The 17,150-nt window shown below is 37.5% G+C and overlaps 1 protein-coding gene across 3 annotated transcripts in view; it reads right to left on the bottom strand.

Moving 5' to 3' along the window:
• Positions 1-17,150, bottom strand: part of LOC128733593 (scavenger receptor class B member 1) — a 193,904-nt gene that overhangs the window by 61,152 nt on the left and 115,602 nt on the right. For 2 of the 3 annotated variants that reach the window (XM_053827301.1, XM_053827300.1), the window contains exons 2-3: positions 15,550-15,737; positions 7,523-7,775 (exon numbers count right to left, since the gene is read on the bottom strand). In XM_053827301.1, coding sequence (XP_053683276.1) covers positions 7,523-7,775; positions 15,550-15,610 — 314 coding nt within the window. In that variant the 5' untranslated portion in view covers positions 15,611-15,737. The remainder of the gene's footprint in view (positions 1-7,522; positions 7,776-15,549; positions 15,738-17,150) is intronic. The other variant, XM_053827302.1, reaches the window with a different exon arrangement.

Raw genomic sequence — 17,150 nt, 5'->3', positions numbered from 1 at the left:
GTCCAAATTATATACAGCTGCTGAGGGGGTCCAAAATACGTTGCGCGCGATTACAAGCGATTTTTCAGACTTGTTGGCAGGATCGAATTTTGAACAGTGGCCGACGATATTTTTATTATCAACCTTCATCGTTAGTCACACAAGAAGATGTATTATTTTTCATAGCTTCGAACCTTCGAGCCACCAAATAATAATAATAATATTGCACCAGGTTTGCATTTCATTGAAACTAAATCTTGAAACCATTTTGTTTGTCCGTGTGCCGCTTGAAGTTACTGGTTGTGTATGGCGTCGCAAGTATATGTTGACGTTTGGCAAGTTACTAATTATTATATGTGGTATGAATATCATTTTATTTTTGAACGAGCAATATTTTTTTTTATAATTTGCCAAAAAATATGCTTGTTTACGTTTCATCGCAAAATACATTCTTGGTTGGATGACAGCAAGTAACGATGATTAGCGATGAGTGTGAAACAGAGATACCGAGCGAGTATTTGCGAGCGTAATCCATTCATATTTTGCTCATCAGTTTTTGCGTCGGCGATTCATCGCGAGCAATCAGGATACGATCGAGTTGCCAGTTGATAAAATTCAAATCGCTGACGAGCAGGTGATGAGCCTTCATCGTGATGAGAATTTGCAACATTGGTTGCAGGAATCCCAGGTATTTGTACGACTCACCTTCAATCATACTTCGAATTTCCTCCCTTTCGTTGATGCGGAAACTTTCAGCGTCCATTACTTTACCCCGATGGATATTTACGAGACGACATTTGTCGACGCCAAGCTCCATCCGAATATCGTTGTTGAACGTTGTCACCAGCTGCAACAAATGACGCAGCTTCTCCATAGTTTTCGCAAACAGCTTCAGATCGTCCATATAGAAGGTGTGGGTAATTTTTGTACTCGTTGTCCCACTTTTCAATTGGTAGCCATAGCTGCTTCGGTTAAGTGCTTTGCTGAGGGGGTTTATCGCAAGGCAAAACCATAGCGGACTGAATGTATCGCCTTGGAAAATCCCCCTTTTTATGCTGAGAGTTCTGGATCGTAACACCTCTATCCCGTCGGTAGTGTGGAGTGAAGTGTTCCACATTCCCATTGCGTGCTTCATTAACCTGATGATGCCACCGTCTATTTTATACAATTCTAGTACCTTAATTAGGTACGAGTGGGGTACTGAATCGTATGCCTTCTTGCAGTCGATGTACGCCATACTGAGGTTTCGCCTATTTCGGCTTGCCTGTCCCACAATGACTGCATCGATGATGACTTGGTCTTTACAGTCTTGTGTGTTTTTACGGCATCCTTTTTGTTCTTCAGTCATCACTCCATTTGCATCGCAATGGTACTGCACCTTTTGGGTGATTACCGACGAGAGCACCTTGTACAGGCTTGAAAGACATGTTATTGGCCTGTTATTGGCGGGATTAGTCGTGTTCCGATCTTTGGGTAGAAGATAGGTTACCCCTTTAGTGATGAATTCTGGCAGCTCCTGGGGGTTTCTTAGTACCGTGTTGAAGCATTCCGCCATCCGCCCATGGATTGCAGAGAACTTTTTATACCAAAAATTGTGCACGAAATCTGGTCCTGGTGCGGCCCAATTCCTGGTATACCGTGTAGCCTCATGGATATCCTCGGCGGTCACTGCTACAGAGGCCATGCTTTCAATTTCACCACTGCCTTCTTCCTCTTCTACCAACCACATCGCAATATTGTTGTGTTGAGCGGGGTTCTCCCATATATTGGCCCAAAGCTGTGTAATTTCGCCAAGTTCTGGGAGTCCCTCGCTGTAATCGGTTTTGATATTGCTGATGTGGTTATAGATCTCCCTTTCGTTAGTGTTGAACATCCGGTTTTGTTGATTCCGCTTTGAACAGTCAACATAACGTCGCATCCGTTTAGCAAGAGCACTTAACCTTTGTACATGGGTGTCGAGGATCTCAGTGATGTTGAGTTCACTGAGATTTAGGAGCTCTGCGGGCTTGACGATTTCTTTCACCTGACGAACCAGCCTTCCTGATAGGTTTCCACTCTTGTATTGTGTTAACCGACCTATCTTCACCCTCAACGATGCTATCCTAGATTCTAGTCGTAGCATCCATGCGGGTTTTCGTGTTTGGGGGCGTACATGGGCCTCACCATTACCTGGGGGGAAGGTCCGTACTCCCATAGTTCTCACAACGGCTACAGCTGCGGAATACACTATACATTGCAGTTCCTCAAGTTTCTCAGCGGTTCCAGTATACAGTGGCAAAACATCCTCGTTAAGGATTCTTACTGCATTCGTTAGCCGGAAGGAATATTGCAGCTTTGGTATCCGGTGTCGGGATAAGGGGTCTGTTCCCCGAAATTGTGTAACCGCTGCGTTCATTTCGAAAGCTAGTTCGTCGAGTAATTGTTGTCGTTGTTGGTCCATTGTTAGTTCTGGAGCATGCAATGGTGGTTCCTCCACTGACATGTTTTTGGATGCAGTCGATTCCCGCCGTGCTGCATCGTGCCCAACAGAACTCCTACATGCTGTCTAACTCGGCGGTAGTGAGCATGTTGTTTGTCAATATTGCTCGTCGTCGGGTGTACAGCTTATTCCGGTCAAGCTGGTTGGCAAATCGAGGGAACCGCTCATTGAACATGTCCAGCATTCTAGGCCTGCCGGACATATCCGTCTCCAACCTTGTGCAAACGTAGTAGCAGCGGATCACATACATGTTCATCTTCCTCGTCCACATGATCCGCTGTCGTTGGCGGCCTGCCAAGGTGAGCGACTGACGTCGGTCAGCCGTAGCAACATTAGCAGGTGCAGCATTGCCTTGGTGGTGTCTGTTGCTGCTTCTTCGGTTTCGCGTTCGGTGTACGGGCTGAGCCCGTTGACTGGAAGGTCGCTCTTGCACCGGGTCTTCCTTCTATTATTATTATTATTACTTTATATATATATATATATATATATATAGTTTTCTTGTGTCTGACTGTAACGCTAGAGCTAAGGAAGGTGTTGAAAAAAAATCTAGACTCCAACACGCGTTGTGAAGGTAACAATGATTTAAGTCAGTGGGTGGGTGGGTGAAATAGGCAATTTGATGGGCTGCCACATAATGCGATACTGATTTCAACAAGTCCTGCGCTTGAATAAAAACCCGAATTAATCCACCTAGCGGCGTGACCTAGCCTTTCTACTGCCACAATAATCATTATTTAATTTCTCAGGAACTTAATTGTAGATGTATAGATGTTATATTAGACTATATTTTTAAATATCCGTTCCGTATTCCTCAAAATCCTCATTTGCCAGTAAAATTCACAACGTATTGTGTAGAATAATTATATTTTCTTTCCTTGGGTGCGTAAATACATGTAAGCGTCATTTATGTTACTTGATGAACACCTTATTTAGTTTTATAATATTTATAGAAAAATAATGTAAACACAAAAGATAATTTTTACAGACTTGAATGAATATGTATAGAAAATTAGAAATTAACCCTCTAACGGGTCTACAGACGGCCTTAATTTTCGGGCTTCAGAGTCACATACGAAACTTGTTTTGAATTGACAATATGAAGTATTTGTTCATAGCAGATTTTTTTGATATTTTGATATTAATACCATGCATTCAAAAGTTAGCATCTTTGGAAAACAAAAGTTCAGAAAAATTATTATTATATTTCGCTTTTGAAGAAAAAGGATATCTACAACAAAATGATTGATCTCAAAATTTAACTATTGGTTTGCTTGGCTTCAATTTTGCAATATATCTGAATTAGAAAAAAATTACTGAATAGAGCATTAGATATGAAAACGAGAAATGGAACTATTTCTTAGCTAGCGCTCCTTCAGATAATTATTTTTGCATGAAAATCAAAACTTAAGCTTCTTTTGAATGTACTTTCATGAAAAGATAGTCATTAGCTTGATCGCATCGTTTTTACGATGTTAGAGGGTTAGGAAAACAAGATGAGGTCGAAAAATAGTGCCAAAGCTGCGCCATCAACATGCTTGAGAATGGGAAATACGATCGACATGATACCCAGTGCTTGTCTTTTTTTGATTTATTTATTAAAACATGATACATGACATAAGACATCTGTCCTTTAAAATATCACTAACGAAAACAAATCTTACAAAATTTCTACCGTGCAACGTTTACTTCCTATTTTTCATATAACATTTCTAAGCTCTAGTATCTATTGATTGAAAAGAGCATCTATTGATGCGCAGAATTTGTTTGGAATTTGTACAAATTTATTTGGAAAAATCAACTCACTAGTATTTTTGATTCTATACACCACTATACCTACAACTTAAATAAACTGCTTTTCTTCGCTTTTTGCTTTTCTTGTACAATTGTGAGTAACAGCAAGTGAAGAAAATGACAATTGAAATCAAAGAAAAGAAAAAACTTTTCGATTGAATCCCACTATTTAATATTTATTTGCAACAGATACGTAGTTCACCTACGACGTGCAGGCTTCATCAGTGTCTTATTTCAAAGCGTATACGTATCTGTCGCGAATAAATATTAAATAGTGGAATTTAGTCGGTAAAAGTTTTTTCTTTTCTTTAATTTCAGAGTTCGTATTCCACTAAGAGGCTTCAAAAACTTCAGACAATTGACATGTTTCTCACTTTTCTTGAATTTCATTGCAAATTGTCATCACATACATACATACATACATACATACATACATACATACATACATACATACATACATACATACATACATACATACATACATACATACATACATACATACATACATACATACATACATACATACATACATACATACATACATACATACATACATACATACATACATACATACATACATACATACATACATACATACATACATACATACATACATACATACATACATACATACATACATACATACATACATACATACATACATACATACATACATACATACACACATACATCACATACATCACACACATTGAATACAATCAACATTTGATTGATATGTTTTGATTTCAAACGTTTTAACGGTTTAATATACGGTGCTTAAGTGCTAAAGATTGAACAACTTTTGAATGAACCGTCCGATTTTAAATAACTCGGTTTCGTTTGATAGATCTCAGCAGTAATTTTCAAATAATAATAAAATGCGTGATGTTTTTCATTGAATTGATGCTTATATGTTACATAAATATATTTTAAATATAATTTTTTCACATTTCTTTATGTAACTTTCAAACTACAAGTCCAATCGTCATGAAATTTGGAAGTTAAGGGTTTGCAAGGCTCCTCTTTCATATGCAATCAATTTTGTTCAAATCGGTTAAGAGACCTATGAGATAATGAAGTCCCATATTTTTCGTATTTTTATACATAACTTTTGAACTAAAAGTCTGATCAGTATGAAATTCAATAGCGACCAATGGGACACCTAGACCTTTCATTTGACACTAAGAACATTAAAATCGGTCCAGCCATCTCCGAGAAAAGTGAGTGAGATTAAAAGCGTCACATACACACACACACACACACACACATACACACACACACACACACACACATACATACACACACACAGAAAATGCTCAGTTTTCGAAACTGAGTCGAATGGTATATAACATTCGGCCCGCAGGACCTTCTTTCCATTTCCGGTTTTCCAAGTGATTTCTATACCTTTATACTATATATTTATATAGTAGAAAGGCAAAACATTTGATTTTAAAAGAAATTTTTGAAACAAACGTCAACCGTTTGAGATTGATGGAGTAAACGTGTGATTTGGCACGTGATGATAAGGACAGCCTATGATTTAATCAAACTGTAATTGATTATCAGAAGCTGCCAAAGTAGCGCATACTCAATTAAAGCGCGAAAACGCATATCCTGTTGAGTACCTACCTATATTTGCTTCGTTCGGAGTTTCTGACGAGAAGCGTAGCTAAAACCTTTCCGAATTAGGTGTGGGATGATATTTGAATCACACAGAGGTGATGTACCGTTCTGATTCAAACTTCGAACACTTAAGCTATGCTGAAACTTTCTTCAAAGTAAAAGGTTCGAAAACATCTTTATTCTACCCCCACCAATGGTTCAATAGCATGACAATTTATTTATTATCGCGGGAAAATTTAAAAAATGAGAATGAAATGTTATTTTACAGTGAAAAACACTAAAAAATTACAGTTCGGTTTTGATTCAAACTTCGAACACTTTCATGGTCGACATTCGAAGCTCGATTATTTTAGTCTTAGACATCGAACACTTGTATTACTTTGATAAGTATTAATGTTTTTAGTGTCACTCAACTTAAATGAGTGAAATTATATCCTTTTTGTAAACACTGTCCTTTTAAATCCACCTAAAAGTGTGATTTAAAATTTTCACACAATAATTGGTTTCAATCCATATTTCTGAAGTCAAATACTAATATTTTTGAACTCCATGTACCACATCTAAAGCAAGTTGACTTTGTACAACTTTACAATGCAGACAATTCATTTTCCCTAAGGAAAACCCGGAAAAACCTTACATTATTTGTTGCTGTTCGAAGTTTGAATCAGTCCTCAAAACGTGATGCAAACTTCGAACACTTTAATTTATCTAATATCTTTGAAATAATGCATGAAATATTCTATTTTAACTATGCTTTAGTACGTAAATAACTTGCACTTATCTAATAATCCCGAAGTGGGAAGGTAAACGTTCTAAAATTGGTAAAATAATGCAAGCAAAAAACAACTACTTTTGCGCGAAACGCTAAGAATAAGCGAACCAAGTGAAAATCTGAGTTCTCACTTTTTTCCAGCGCCTGCTGATTTCTTATTAAGAGTCCTACAGTTCACTGTCATACCTCACCGGATAGAGGACATTGTAACGAACATGGGGGTATACAATAAGCAAAATATTTTATCATATTATCGATACAAACGAGCATTTTATTCTGAAGCGTTCGAAGTTTGAGACTGTTCTAAGTTTGAATCAGAACGGTAGCGTGTTTTCTTAAACACAGTCTGGGGTTTTATCATGGAACACATTCAAACTTTGATGATAAAAAAGCAAGAATTCAGCAAGAGTTTGTCCGGTTTACTAAAACGAAGGTTGTTTTTGTTGTTGTTGTCCAACGAGTGATAGCGAATTGGACAGCGAGCGTCTGCCCGGTATAATTCAATCGATATTTTCTACAATCAGAATTTTGGCGAGACCGAATCGAGACACGGTTCTAAAATTGAGTATTTTTTCAAAATGTACTCCCTTGAGCAGCACGTTCCTCGCGATTGGCCGATTTTTGCCCTTTTATCTAAGCCCCATTCGCTTCCTTTGTAAAGTACATGTGTTTTATTAATTGGTTGCCAATTTGAGAGCTGTTTACCTTTCGGCTCTTACGTTTCGCATCTATACGTTATTCTTATAGCCGACCTAACCAACGTATAAGTGCGGTTTTACACAATATGAGACAAATAAAAAAGTGTTGATTTTTTTCCTCATGTATTTCTTTGACGTCATTGAATTCGAAATTGTACGCAAAAACTCTGTAATACTCACACGTAAACATAAGGCCCCAACTCATCCAGAACTGGTTTTGTTCCATTGTTTAGAAATTCGTCAGCGTTGGTGACGTTGTAGACGAATACTCGAATGATTGGTTCGACTGGTGGTTTTGACCACCATCCAAAGGACTGTCCTCCTTTTCTTAGAGCTACTTGATGATTAATTATTGCTTTAACTAGTGTGGTAAATCCAAATGTGACTAGAACTCCGAGTACGAGCAAGCTTAGAGCGAATGCTATCACAAACCCTGAAATGAATCGGAGGAAAGAGCAAACATTAGTACATATAACAGTTATCATAATTTGATGTCTAATAATAATATAATGAATGGTTAAATAACAGTAAAATTAATTGGCAGTTCGTCTGTTGTTTGTGCCTCCGGAGAATCATAGTGAAATAAATTGTGAATTTCGTCTTTATATCCAGAAAGCTAGATTTTCTACGTGTTACATGATTCGAACAAAATAACTACCGCCATCCGAGGTGACATAAACTAATCATTTACAATGTATTGAAAGGTTATTATGGGTTGGATAAGTTTTGATTACGAAAATAATATTTTTCGAAACTTTGTGATTTCGAAACATAATGATCGATCCAATTTGTGGATTTCACATACACACTCACATTCTTTACTATTGAGCACAATATTTTGACAGATTAGATTGCATGCTCCATTTTGGAGCAAACAGTATCATAGGTCTGCTAAATAATTTAAACTGATTTTTACTTTTTCTCTGGCAATTTCAGTTTATTTCGAAATAAACACTCTAATATAAGACGAATATATTATACCGTCTATAACCTGCCAGTTTTAAGAAGGGGGAGGGGGTGGGATGGGCCACATGTTCTACGCCCGCGGGTTCTCGAACGAAGTAATGGTTACTTTTGTTAAATGGTCAAATAGATATGCCCCCTTAGGATACACGCTCTCCATATATCTCCCCCTTGTTAACCCTAGAAACGCTACTGCCTATATAAAAACTGTCCATTGACTACGAACTCATTTTTAGTTATTCCAGACCACCCCGGGTTATTTTCGTTCATACTTTTTGTATGTGTTGTTTTTGGCCGACCCCCTGCCCCTAATAGTCCACTTAGTTCGACCCCATATGAACTACTTTATACTGATATTTATGTGTATTGTTTATAAACATGCTAATGTTCACTGTTTAGGTATTTACCTTAACTTTATGTTTTTGGCATTATGTCACCCCCTAGAAGGGGTGAGATTGTGCCAAAGTTCATGCACTTTCAGTAAAATTAGGTTTCATTGTAACTAAACCATCTCTACGGTAGTTGTTAATTGAACAATTTAGTATATATTGACAGATTTGAAATCAACTTAGTTCCTAAATTATGTGTATACTGAGCTAAAGAACAAAAACATTTACTTTTTTGGCACAATCTCGCCCCGGATGACGGTAGCATAAAGTGTCTAGTTGTCACAGTTAGCAAAAGTAACCATGAAGCAAAAGGCGCGAATTTTCCGCACGATTTTGAGGAACGTGCTGCTCGATCCACAGATGCTGAAACAACTATGAAGCAACATGTGAACAATAATAAAGCTTGCTTCATTTCGAATTGTAACAAACTTTTGCTCATATTGTGGCCTTGGAGGACCAATATGGAAGTTCTTGGCGCCCACGTGTCGGAAATTTTGTTAGCTTCACCTATGTATATTTGACATTCCGCAAAACGACTGTATTTTGTAAACAAGCAGCATGCAAGCCGAAAGAAGGGAAAAACTACAAGATATGCAGCCCTAAGGGTTGTACGAATGGGTTACGTAGGACTATATCAGATCATTAGATTACAGACTAATGTAAACTGAATTTCTGGCATATGTATGTTTATAAGAATCTATGAGTGCCATTGTTTAAGTGAATGTTTAAAAGAGAAGAGCGAAATATTCAGATTCAATTCTTTATTGACTGCAATGGTGGCTTTGAAAATATGTGGACGGGGGTTCATAAGTTCAACACCTGCAGCCATTGAGAAGATTTCTTTTAAAAACCGCTTGTGTGCATCATAAAGGTTGAAATAGTAATGAATGACCAGCCCACAGATTATTGTATTAAATATGATTATACGTAACTTGACATGTTTCAATAATCTAACTTTTAGTCGCTTGTGGCCTTTAAAAGGGCAATTAGTTACAAATAACATTAAAGCCAAAGCACGTTTATCTCAATTATGACTTTTGCTCCGAGAAGGTTTTACTAGTTTACTTTCACAGCTTACCGCTTGTTACATAGCAGAAAATATGGCACATACGTAAAAATTTTGGTTTTATTTGTATGACAGTCGTTATCCTCCTACCACAGGGGCTAGAGGTCTCAAACCATCGTTAAATAAATTCTTGCCTCCATAAACCCTCACATGCCAAATTTGGTTCCATTTGCTTGATTAGTTCCCGGGTTAAGAGGAAATTTGTGTTTCATTTACATGGGAGCCCCCACTCTTTGAAGAAGAAGGGGTCCCAGTACGCCATAGAAAAAAGTCTTACCTCCAAAAACCTCCCACATGTCAAATTTGGTTCTTTTTGCTTGATTAGTTCTCGAGTTATGAGGAAATTTGTATTTCATTTGCATGGGAGCCCCCCTCTTAGAAAGGGAAAGGGTCTCAGTACACTATAGAAAAAAATCCTGCCTTCTGAAACCTCCACATGCCAAATTTGATTCAGTTTGCTTGATTAGTTCACAAGTTTTGAGGAAATTTGTCTTTCATTTGCAGGAGTGGCATACGCCGCAGCGCAGACTGATAGACACAAATTCTCACACAACACAAAACTCGCCGTGCGGTGTGTGTTCTCCCAATAATTCCCTTCTGCGGGTCTTTTGTTGAACTCGCTCTTTCGTGTTTTACGCGCACCAACATAAGGCAGCCGCATACGCAGTGTGATAAATTTGCTGCGTACTTTACCACACCAAGAACCACTCTCTGCGCGGATGGATTATACACACCGCGCTGGGGCAATTGAAGCGGTGTGATTTACGTCACCTGATCCGTACTAACTAATATATATCCGTACTAACATAATATAGACCATATGAATTGTTCAGTGCAGCGTGTATTTCATCTTTTAAAAGCGCAGAAAATATATAAATACAAAACAGAACTTTTTGCTTTAATTCCACACCTAGTGTAGCAAACGGCAGTGCCCAGTGTTGTCTCATTCTCACTCACTGGGCGATTTTCACTGAGTGCTGTCGTTCGGTCTCACTATGATTTCGCTCGTACGCTGCGTGCATATTGGCTGTTGATGTGTGTTGTCGAATCGTCGACAAGGGATAAAATTGGAACATTGGGTACATGTTCCGTGTACGTGTTCCGTACATGTTCAGTGTGAGCGAATGACAGCCCTGTTTATTTGTATAGGAGCCCCCCTTCTTACGCCCTCCTTAAAACTGCTCTTTAGCCCCCCATAAAATTGCTGATCATTTTATCTATCCAACGACATATAAATTGTTCAGTTTCGTTCAGTAGTTTAATAGTTATTAGCATTTGAAATCTTTCATTCAAACGTTGTATTTTCGTTTTCACAAAGTGCTACCCAGTCTCAGTATAGTAAACAAAGACGTAATCCTACGTCAAAAGCATTTATCGTTATGTTGCGAAATTATTTTTTACGAAGCATATTAAAAATATGACCTGCTTAAGTGTTCGGATAGTGATGCACAACACGGTAATTTATTTCATACAATAAAAACAGCACTCGTTTTACATTAAATATACCCACTGTTTGACAGCTGTTCGAGAATAATTTTTCGAAAGGGTTTATGATGTATTATAGCTAGAGGTTGAAGGCTAAATTGAAAAGATTAGAATTATCAATTATTTCTACAAAATAACTATAGTTTAAGTATGTACAAAGTAGCCCTCCGAGTCAATAGTAACCCCGTATCACGGTAATTGTCTTAATTGTCGCAACCAACCGTAATAACAGTAGTTAGGTGTATGGGTAATAAGCACCGTCGAGGCAAAATGCACCACCTATGTTTGTAAGCTAAAATACAATTTTAAAAATAAAAAAGTAATTCTGCCAGTTAAATCGATGTTTGCTATGGCTACTATGTGAATTTGGCAGTTTTATCTAATAAGGAAACGTAAATAATAACAAAAATATGTTTTCTATAAATAACCTCTAACTTTTTGCTTCGCTTCACTAACACTTTTTACTGCTGATTAATCGCTGGTAAACCTTATAAATCGATTAATTGTGGCTTGAGCTACACAATTCTGATAAAACATCAGAAGTTTTGATATTTATTACTTTTGTTTTTACCAGGAATATTTTTTGTGTAAGTGCGGGACAAAATGCACCCCGTTACTCGGGGCAAAATGCACCCTCAGCAAACATGCTTTATTTACTTCTTTTTGAAAATGGCACGCAATTACGTCCGAATGTCTAATATGTTGTCAGGTACTGTTAAACAACTGCAGTCAGCACTGGAGGCTGTTATATACTGTGTTTCAAAAGTTATGCTACTCGGGTATACGGATTCCAAAGAAAACACACCTCCAATAATTCATCTGCCTTCCCTTACTTAGGATTTGTAATCACAGCATTTGGTAAAAACTAGAAACGATATTGTTAATTAGCACGTACGAATTGTATTACAGTTACTGAATTCATTGAATATATTCCCATTGATTGATTCAAAACCTGCATGGGTGCATTTTTCTCCGGGTAGTTGCGTTTTCAGACTTTTACCTCAGTATCAAAAATGACTTTGCACGCCTTTTTCACAAAGGTTTTTCGCATGATAGCTTCAGAAACTTTTAACTAATATTCATGAGATTATGCTCAGTATTTAAGATTGATATTTGCTTTAAGCTTTAATAGGGAAAAACCACAATTTCCTTAAACAGCACATATTACCCCAGGCTACCCTAATGCAATTCTAATTGTGTTGAAAAGCCACCACTTGTGAAAAAGAAACTCCAACGCCGCCTTTTGGTTAACCTATTTTAATAACCTAAGTCTAGAGATAAATTTTGCTAAAAAGTTAAGAAATTGTGAAGAGTAGAAACCGAAAAAATCTGACATAATAATATCTGATAATTTAATAAATCCAAGAAGGCTGCCGAGTAGAAATTTTGTGTTCGATCAAATTGGACTCAGGAATTGTGCAATAGAGTCAATTTTTAGTTGTTTTTTTTGGTATTTCCTTGTAATTTATGTCTAAAGTGCAGTATTCAAGCGTTTGATTTTTTTTATTGTTGCAAGGTACCGATGCCCTGCTTTCTCTTTTTGGACATACCAGTGTCGATAAATCTAAAAAGCAAAAAATTGCAACAAATCTTTCAAGCGAAAATATGAACTTACACTATGAACACAGACCTGAATGACCAAAAATGGTTAAAAGGTCTTAAATATAAATAAACAAACAAATAAACACAATGCAAAACTGCAGACGAATAAACTTAAAAAGAATCAATCCCGGTGTAGTGGAGGACTGATGCCAAGCTGAAGTGACTGTTATTCTATATTATATTATACTAGCTGACCCGACAAACTTCGTATTGCCACAAATTAAACTGTGTTGTACATAAATCGTGAATCTCGGATGACCTTTGCCACAATCTCGAGTTTTGCAAGTTTCTGAGGAGTTTGGGGTGTTTTAATATACAAATTTTCCTCACAATAAAGTAGAAAACAACTCCCCCCATTGCTAAGCCTGATAAAATAAAGCGGATAGCATTTAAATGTTCGCCATCATTACAAACCATTTCGTCGAATACGATTTTGCGCAACACCAATTCTTGGTTGACCATAACGCGGAATATAGAGTTTCGCAGAATATCATTTCGCGAAAAACTTTACGCGGGATGTACCATTTCACGGAAAATCTTTTCGTAGAAAGTACCATTTCTCAGGGGTGACCCAACTGAAGGAAAGTGATAGAGGTCAGTAGATCTATGAAAATAAATAAACCTAGATAGAGGTGATCTCCACGTGGGGCTGCCCCCCCCCCCGCAGTGGCCGGCGCTTCCGACGGCAGGTCACCGGCAACACTCGCGGCCTGTGGCGCAATCTCGCGCTGAAATATCTAATGTTGCTATTGATAGTTTTTGGTGGTTTTGTTATTGACTAATGTTTTATGAAATAGTCTAAAATTTCTCGAGTTAGATTATTTTTCGAGTTACGCAAAAACTTCTGTTTTATTTGTATGAGAGTTCTTATCCCCCTACCATAGGGATGAGGAGTCTCAAACCATCATTAAAAAAAATTCCAGCCTCCAAAACCCCCCACATGCCAAATTTTGTTCCAATTGCTTGATAAGTTCTGGAGTTATGAGGAAATTTGTATTTCATTTGCATGGGAGCCCCCCGTCCTAAAAAGGTAAGGGGTCCTAATTCATCATAGAAAAGATTCTTGTCTCCAAAAACACCCACATGTAAAATTTTGTTCCATTTGCTTGATTAGCTCTCGAGTTATGCAGAAATTTGTGTTTCATTTGTATAAGAGCCCCCGGTCTTAGTGAGGGGAGTGATCTCTAACCATCATAAGAACTTTCCCTGGTACCAAAAACCCCTACATGCAAATTTTCACTCCGATCGGTTCAGTAGTTTTCGATTCTATAAGGAACATAGGACAGACAGAAATCCATTTTTATAGGCATAGATTTGTATGGGAGCCCCCCGTCTTAGTGAGGGGAGGAGTCTTTTGCCATCGAGAGAACCTTCCCTGGCCCCAAAAACCCCTACATGCAAATTTTCACGCCGATCGGTTCAGTAGTTTTCGATTCTATAAGGAACATAGGACAGACAGAAATCCATTTTTGTAGGCATAGATTTGTATGGGAGCCCCCCCTCTTATTTGGGGGAGGGGTCTTTTGCCATCGAGAGAACCTTCCCTAGCCCCAAAAACTCCTACATGCAAATTGTCACGCCGATCGGTTCAGTAGTTTTCGATTCTATAAGGAACATAGGGACAGACAGACAGAAATCCATTTTTATAGGTATAGATAGACAAACTTCGTATTGCCAACCATCAAAAAATAAACCATAAATCATAAAATCATAAAAGCGTAAAATAAATTCATGCATCCAAAATCCTCCACATGCCAAATTTGGTTCCATTTGCTTAATTCGTTTTCGAGATATAATGAAATTTGTATTTCAATTGTATGGGATGGGTAAATGGGTAAAGGTCATCCCCCCCTCTTAAAGTGAGTAGGGATAATAATTCGCCATAAAACAAAATCCCGCCTCATAAAACCCCCACATGCCAAATTTGATTCCATTTGCTTAATTAGTTTTCGAGATATGAGGAAATTTGTATTTCAATTGTATGCGAACCCCCCCCCCCCCAGTCCATACAAAAATCTTTCCTCCGAAAACCCCCACATACGAAATTTGGTTCCATCTGCTTGATTAGTTGTCCAGTTATGCAGAAATTTGTGTTTCATTTGTATGGAAGTCCCCCCCCCCCTCCTAAAGAGGGAAGGGGTCATAATTCGTCATAGAAAACATTTGCCTCCTAGAACCCCCATATGCCAAATTTGGTTTTATTTGCTTGATTAGTTCTTAAGTTATGAGGAAATTTGTATGGGAGCCCCTCTCTTAAAGGGGGAGGCATCATAATTCGCCTTAGAAAAATTTCTGCCTAACTAAAAAACTGAAATAGATGCGGATGTGTCCTCGAAAGGTCGTTTCCTCGGATATGCCGCAATAAGAGCAATGTTTAATTATATTGGTATTTGTTCAAATCACAACTAGGAATGAACAGATTATGTGTAAAAACTCATTACCAACACGTTGGTTGCTGTTAAGCATTAGATCTGTATGTCACAAGGAATTATGCAAGGGATATTACTTTCTATGATTACTGGTTCAACCATACCAATCCGGCATTGCCATTTTGTAGCTAAACCTGTTTCTAACGTCGCCGTTCATGTGAGCGCAGTGACTAGTTTTCTGCTTGCTGATTCTATTTTAAATGTGTGAATTGCCACAACACATGCTAGAATTATCCACATATTCGAATGCAATGTTTATAGTTATATACTTACACCACTTCCTCAGGAATGCACTGGACAGCTTGGCGCATAATCTATTACTTCGGCCGTACATTTCGACGTCTGACCGCAAGTGAAGTGCAACGTTTTCTTAATATCTATTGTAAGTAGCAGGAAATAGAATGAAAATCTTCGTTTCGTCGGCTACATTCAGCAGGGTATTCACTTTCCACATACAAACACTTTAAAGTCAAAAACCATTTTTACATGTATATCCAGCCATTTGTCGCCATGCAACGATACAACACATTTATATATTATTGCTATTTCAAGATTAGTTTGTTAAACGCAGATACTTTTAATTGCTTGCTGCAAACCTTAGTATGCACGACCTTTAGTTTAATGACAGTTCACCTTTTCTAGACAGTAATTGCAGGCTCGAGGCTATACAATACACACTTAAGGTGTACAATATCGTTCTTTCACTATGTTTTCGCAGATATGAAAATTATTAGAGGATTATATTATCAGCATCAAATATAAACACTACGTATATTACCAAAAATATATTTTTAAACAGTAATGTCCTCAATGACCGACTTATTTACCACAACATAGGGTACGGGAGGGTATTTTCAGCAGGTTTCTAAATTCAGCCTATTTGCCTTTCTTTCGCCAATGAAAATACTTTGCCGACATAGAATTTTAATATGTTATAACTATTTTCTCAAGACTGTAAGTAATCTACTATTTTTTATTCAAAGAACGTCAAAACCACCTGTTTTTCCACTAGAACTAGGCCATAGGCCGAAAAAATAGATGCCATCGTTTAATGGGCCGAAAATATTCTTCCGTGCCATACTTATCAGCTTGATAAGACAAAATAAATAATTGAATTATAAATCATAACATCCAGATAGGGGGCTCTGTAGCCGCAAGGTTACCGAGTCTGCTTTGACAAGCGAATGGTCATGGGTTCGAATCTTAGTAGAATCAGCCCATTCGATGTCAAAGTGACTTTAGCATGGGTTTATTCTCAGGCCCCTCATCGCCCTTCCTTCATGCTGAGTTCTATATTATCCCGATATGGCCTATTGACAGTGCAAAAATGAGACCCTTATAGTAAAAATGCACTGGTTTGCTACGCCAGGGATGACTATAATTGGGGACTGTGCGCTGTCATGTGGAACGAGGTGGATAAAGTAGAGTAAAGCATTGAAAGAAGGGTACCCAATTACACACAAGCACGCATAAAAAAAAGAAATTCAATAAGCATATCGCTCACTCAATAGCGACTATAGCTAAAATAAATGCAGTGCGGGTTATACAACAAACACCCGGGCGATATCACAATAGATCTAACTTACTGGTCGCAGTGATGAGTCCATATAAAAAAAAAAAAAAATAAAAAAAAAAAATAACATCCAGATTAGGAGGACCTAACAAAATTATAACACATCTTGTTATTTTGGTATCAAATTTTCTAACTACAGTTGTTATTAATAAGATACAGGTCGGAATCAATTATCCTGAAAAAAATTTTTTAAATAAGTTTTTTAAAATGTGCTTACGTTCAAAACGTGTTTAACAGTATAAAAAAATTTTTTTCACCCGGATAATCGAGTCCGACCTGTATATTATAATATATTATAACA

The sequence above is a fragment of the Sabethes cyaneus genome, chromosome 2 (genome assembly GCF_943734655.1).
Source record: "Sabethes cyaneus chromosome 2, idSabCyanKW18_F2, whole genome shotgun sequence".
Lineage (NCBI taxonomy): Eukaryota > Metazoa > Arthropoda > Insecta > Diptera > Culicidae > Sabethes > Sabethes cyaneus.
The sequence above is the reverse complement of the archived record's forward strand: the minus strand, read 5'-3'. Positions and strand labels throughout refer to the sequence as shown.